Source organism: Tarenaya hassleriana, unplaced genomic scaffold (assembly GCF_000463585.1).
Source record: "Tarenaya hassleriana unplaced genomic scaffold, ASM46358v1 Cleome53, whole genome shotgun sequence".
Taxonomy (NCBI): domain Eukaryota; kingdom Viridiplantae; phylum Streptophyta; class Magnoliopsida; order Brassicales; family Cleomaceae; genus Tarenaya; species Tarenaya hassleriana.
In genome coordinates this window covers 565,301-570,666 of record NW_010967966.1, presented here as the reverse complement: position 1 = coordinate 570,666, position 5,366 = coordinate 565,301, and the positions used below count along the sequence as shown (strand labels likewise).

General features: G+C 40.1%; 2 protein-coding genes across 2 annotated transcripts; one reads left to right on the top strand and one right to left on the bottom strand.

The window, feature by feature from the left end:
- Positions 1 to 1,440: 1,440 nt before the first annotated feature.
- Positions 1,441 to 2,526, top strand: LOC104798405. Its single transcript, XM_010520473.2, has one exon. It carries the CDS (start codon positions 1,709 to 1,711, stop codon positions 2,348 to 2,350), a length of 642 nt encoding a protein of 213 aa, XP_010518775.1. The 5' UTR covers positions 1,441 to 1,708; the 3' UTR covers positions 2,351 to 2,526.
- A 73-nt stretch (positions 2,527 to 2,599) lies between these two features.
- Positions 2,600 to 4,702, bottom strand: LOC104798403 (pentatricopeptide repeat-containing protein At5g46100). The gene has a single exon (XM_010520472.2). It carries the CDS (start codon positions 4,054 to 4,056, stop codon positions 2,623 to 2,625), a length of 1,434 nt encoding a protein of 477 aa, XP_010518774.1. The 5' UTR covers positions 4,057 to 4,702; the 3' UTR covers positions 2,600 to 2,622.
- Between the last annotated feature and the right edge of the window lie 664 nt (positions 4,703 to 5,366).

The window sequence follows — 5,366 nt, the reverse complement described above, 5'->3', positions numbered from 1 at the left end:
TATATATATATATATGAGCTCGAAATATTATAGGACCCATATGACTTTGGCAGGGGTAACTTACTCCTAATCACTAATGCCATTTTTTATTAATATTTTTATATTATTTTCTCACTATCAGTAAACAGGTACACAGTCTTTTTCTCTACATGTTTTTTTTACTGATATACGTTATTGTTTTTTGAAGGTACAAAACCAACCAAAATGGAAATATTTGGTTACATTAGGAGAGAAAATAAAAAGACGAGGCTCTAGAAACGTTATCGTTATGTTAAGTAACACCATAGTGTGCATTCCCTAATAACATATGCATATAATATAAAGATCTTATATTATTTATTTCCCCAAAGATTTTTATATTATTATGATACCTGAAGCCCATGCCCACTGACGGTCCCCATTGGTCTGTTTGTTAAATTATTGCCCCCCATTTTTTTTATAAGAAAAAAGCTTTATCTTAACTGTTTATGAACTAATTCAATCACCATAAATTTAATATTATAATCAATAAAATCAAAATATGACCACACTATATTTTGGATCATATGGTCACATGATCACAGTTGGAGAATGGTATATAGTAAAATAAAAATAACTAAGCAAGGGTATTTTTGATATAATGTACGATAAATAGCACAATTCAATCGAAAAAAGGAAATAAAAAAATACACACGAAAAAATGTACGGAAGCAGGCCCGTGGATAGAGTTTTGGAAATTTTACGTCAAACCCGAAAAGCCCAAATATGATTGGCCCAAATGAGAAAGTCCAAATGTAGATGAGAATGTAAGGCCCAATAGATATCTTCAGTGTTTTTCTTTATATATATTTATTTATATAGTGAATGGTAACGTGCAAGCCATATGGACACGCAGGAGCCGAAAGAATGCGTGCCTTGCGTGATTGCGTCGGAATAAATAACTCGAAGAAATGAAATTAATAGAAGCCAGAAATCGTTATTGACTCTACGTAATATTTACATTGTATGCCGAACTATGTAACTTCCAAGTTCAATAAGACGTTTGCTTGCTTGATCTCCACGTAACATCTACATGACATTTCATATAAGACGATGCAGAGAAAATTCTATCAACTTCTACTGAAAAAACAAAAACACACCATCGTTAAGCCGCCTTATTCAATATGAAATAATCTGTCAAAATAGACCAACTCAACCGGACTTCAAGTGATTAATTTTAAATTGTTTGGGCAACCTTGTACACTACTCTTTTCTTTGACACGGTCCGAATGACTCGTTCACAATAAGATCCCAACTCGGGTTTACTATTTTTTTTTTTGCATATGATGAATAATAAAATAAAGTAGTTTCATGAGAACTAAAGAGGGATGAATCATTTTAAATTGCATGTACCAAACTTCCGATGAACTCAGCACTAATCCTCAGAAATAGAATTGGTAAAACAAACATTTCTTTTTTCTTTTTGGAAAGAAATATAATTTGCAATGTATCCCTTTGTTACAAGAAGGGTCAGGAACATGTTTTCCCTCAAACAAAACCGGATTAGGGTTTACTTGCAAGGCATCACAACAACAATGCAAGCCTTCCCTCCCTTTCCCTCTACTCAATAAATTCCTTCTCTTTGATCACTGCTCGTGTATTGAAACCAAAACCCATCTCTGTCCTAATCCTGTCACTTGACAAACAGATAAGTAAAAGGCATAAACCTGGAAAAGTGATCCTCTTTGTCATGGAGATTAAGGTTGAAGTCGGGAATCCTGACGCTCCTCAGGTTGATGAACAGAGAGTTCCGCTCCTGCAGGACCGGGATCTTCCTGAGATCGAGAGAAAGAATTGGGTACAAAAGGCGATAAGTCAGACATTTCAGACAACTGCTCATCTGGCTAACCTCTTGCCTACAGGGACGGTTCTTGCTTTCCAGCTACTATCGCCCATTTTCACAAACGGTGGGAACTGCGATGGGGTTAGCCGGATTATGACAGCATCTCTGGTGGCAATATGTGGATTTTCTTGCTTCATACTCAGCTTCACAGATTCCTTCAGGGACAAGAATGGAAATGTCTGTTATGGGTTTGCCACAATCCGTGGCTTGTGGATAATTGATGGGTCAGGGACTCTCCCACCAGAGGTTTCTAAGCGTTACAGCCTGCGGTGTATGGATTTCACTCATGCCATCATGTCAGTTCTTGTGTTTGGTTCAGTGGTTCTGTTTGATCAAAATGTGGTGAATTGTTTCTTCCCAGCACCATCAACCGAGGCAATGGAGGTTTTGACGGCTTTGCCTGTAGCCACAGGAGTCTTCTGCAGTATGTTATTTGCAACATTCCCAACCACACGCCATGGTATCGGATTTCCTCTCTCCGCAAATTGATGATCTGGCACCTGTCTGATCGCAATGGAAATTCCTCTTCGACTTTCAAGCTGAAAACTGATTGATGATTTTTTATGTACCTTTATCATTGTGTCTTACCATTCTTCTGTGATCATCTCTTGACTGAAGATACCAGTCATGTAAATTAAACTGTTCCAATCAATTGTGTTTATATCTACTGTCTCTGACTAATCAATCTTCTTACTGCAAGTACAATAACAACCTTGATCTGGTGTGGAAACCAGAGGGAGCCATGCCCCCAATAATCAGATTCACAAATCTTGATCTTGGATCTCAAATTCTCTAAGGAGCGATTCTGAAGCTTCTTGCACAACCATTTTCTCCAATGTTTGACCTACCAGCAATTTCCATGTTCCTTTGTCCGGTATACACCCATCAGTTACCATCTCGTTGACTATTTGAACAGCTTTCTGCAGTTCTCTCTTTTTGCACAAACACTTCACCAGAGAGTCTGATGTCTCAGCCTCAACCGAGATACCCCTAGTCCTCATGCTTAGATACAAACTAAATGCGCGACTTGGATCACTTGTACACAGACCTCGTACTACTTCATTGTTTATCCTCACATGGATGCTCCAAGTTAAACGATTCGGCGTTATTCCCCCAAGAATCATCTCATCGAGGAAGTTGGCAGCCTCACGAAACTTGCTGACACCACAGAAACCACTTATTGTCTTTCCATACAATCCAGCATCTGGTTTCAGACCCTGAAGCTTCATCCTATCAAGAAGCTCAGTAGCCTCCTGAAGCTTCTGCTCTTTACATAGACCAGTGATCAATGTGCTATAGGTTACCATGTTGGGCTTGCAGGATCTAGCCACCATCATCTCGAACAGTTCCATGGCTTGCAAGGCACGCCCATCTTTGCAAAGACCATCCATCAGAGAACTGTAAGTGAAAACATTTGGTTCGATGCCTTTACATTTCATCTCTTCTAGCAACCCCATTGCTTCCATGACATTTTTGGATTCACACAAACCATGAATCAAAGACGTATAGGTAACAACACTTGGTGCACAATCTTTTTCCCCCATCTCCTTAATTAAACACTTCGCCTCAGCTATCCTTCCAAATCGACACAAACCATTAATCAGGGTGCCATAAGTATAGGAATCTGGGTTACATCCACGTTTAGGCATTTCACGAAAAATCTTGAGACCAGCATCAATTGTTCCACCATTTCTGCAGAGAGCTTTGATCAGAACATTGAGAGAAGCAACAGTAGGTTGTAAGCCTACCTCTCTCATGTACTTGTAAAACCTAAACGCCACCTTTAACTGATTCTCTTCCACGAGAATGGCAAAAACTGTAATGCAGGACTTCTGGGTGGGATTACAACCAAAATCCTTCATCTTGTGGAAGACCCGCAAAGAATCTAGTGGCCTATGAACACGACCATACCCTCTGCATATGGAAAGTAGTATATCTTCGTTAATGACACAACTCTCCTTCTTCATTCTTTCAACCAGATCCTCAGCAGCTCTGAATTTATTAGCAGACACTAACCTTAAGACCATATAACCAAAAGAACTCTGATCATGGCAAAACCCATTTGCATATTCTGCTGTTGCGGAGTTGAAAATTGAAGTAGCTTTCTCCACGTCCTTTTCAGCTCGCATCAGTTTGACAACCTGAGCAGGCGTGATCGTTTGGGACCACTTGAACATCTTTGCCTTACTACCCATTACAGTTTTTTTTTTGGAGAGATATCTTTCTAGAGCAAAAAGCGCAGAAATTTACGAAGAACCACGATTGTAGCGCGATATTCTAAGAAAATATTCTAAAGTCTCTTTGACGCATTTCATCGAACACTTGGTATGCACGATGATTTACACTAGGCCAACTCTGGAAAAACTGGATAGTCCATCAACCATACAACAGGAACACATTCAATCTCCACGAACTACGATAGAGAAAAAAATCTCACAAACTTCATAGTTGTCCAAATGAAACCAGACATGGAGATTTCATCCAAGACGTTTTCTGCACTGCTGATCCCACACGGAAACCCACCAAACCGAAAGAACCAGCCAGTACACTCCTGATGAAGCAGAATGTGACGCGAAGAGAAACAACCGAATCAGCGCCGAAGATGATTTCAATCGCCGGCACTGTCACTCATTAGGTTTCAGAAATGCTCTTATAAGAGTATAGTTATGCGGTCGATTAAATCCGCCCATGCTATCAGAGGCTTCGCTGCACGGACCATCGTAGTCTCTGAATGATTTAGAGGGTATCTCAAGCTTTGACCGCCCATGTGTAAGACTCGGATAATTGAAATAAATAAATAAGATTGTTATATTTACGATATTGTGTTGAGTAATTGAAATGCTTGAAAGATGTTCATTCCAATAGTTTATAAAAGTTGGGCATATGACTGTGTCACGTCGTCGAATCATTTTAAGACCAAACATTGCAAGGACGAAGAGAAAAAAAAAGCAGAGAATTTTTTTTTCTTGTTGACTATTTACACAATTATATATCTATTTGGAAAAATCAAATAATACAAAAGTAAAATGGTTGAAAATTTTACGGGGGAGATGATGAGATGGACTCTCGACTGGACAGGATGCGCTCTCGAGTCTCGGCCTCAACCCATGATTCGAGGATAAGATGGGCCCCGCAGCCATCCAGTCTCGGCCCGTTATCTTATCTAAGCACAGCAATCCTCACTGTATGTCATCCCATACTCTCCATCGAACGGTCGACATAGTATTATTATCTGGGCCGCGAAACATGTAATCACTGCTCCTGTGGCGATAGCAAAAGCATATTAACCGTCCGATCACCCAACTGTTACTCTTCAAAAACGCGAAAACCGCATATTTCGTTCGCTTCCTCTCACTGTCAGATATTTTCTCGAATCACCACCGCCCAACTGTCATGGAGTCACGCGTGCTCTCACGCGCCACCGCAACAATCGCCGGCTCCCCGTTCTTCAGGCGTGTTCACCGCCATCACAATCATCATGCCTCCGCAGCCACTGTCGACAGTT

Coding starts and splice junctions, on each gene's coding strand:
- LOC104798405 (XM_010520473.2), top strand. CDS start 1,709: ATGGAGATTAAGGTTGAAGTCGGGAATCCTGACGCTCCTCAGGTTGAT.
- LOC104798403 (XM_010520472.2), bottom strand. CDS start 4,056: ATGGGTAGTAAGGCAAAGATGTTCAAGTGGTCCCAAACGATCACGCCT.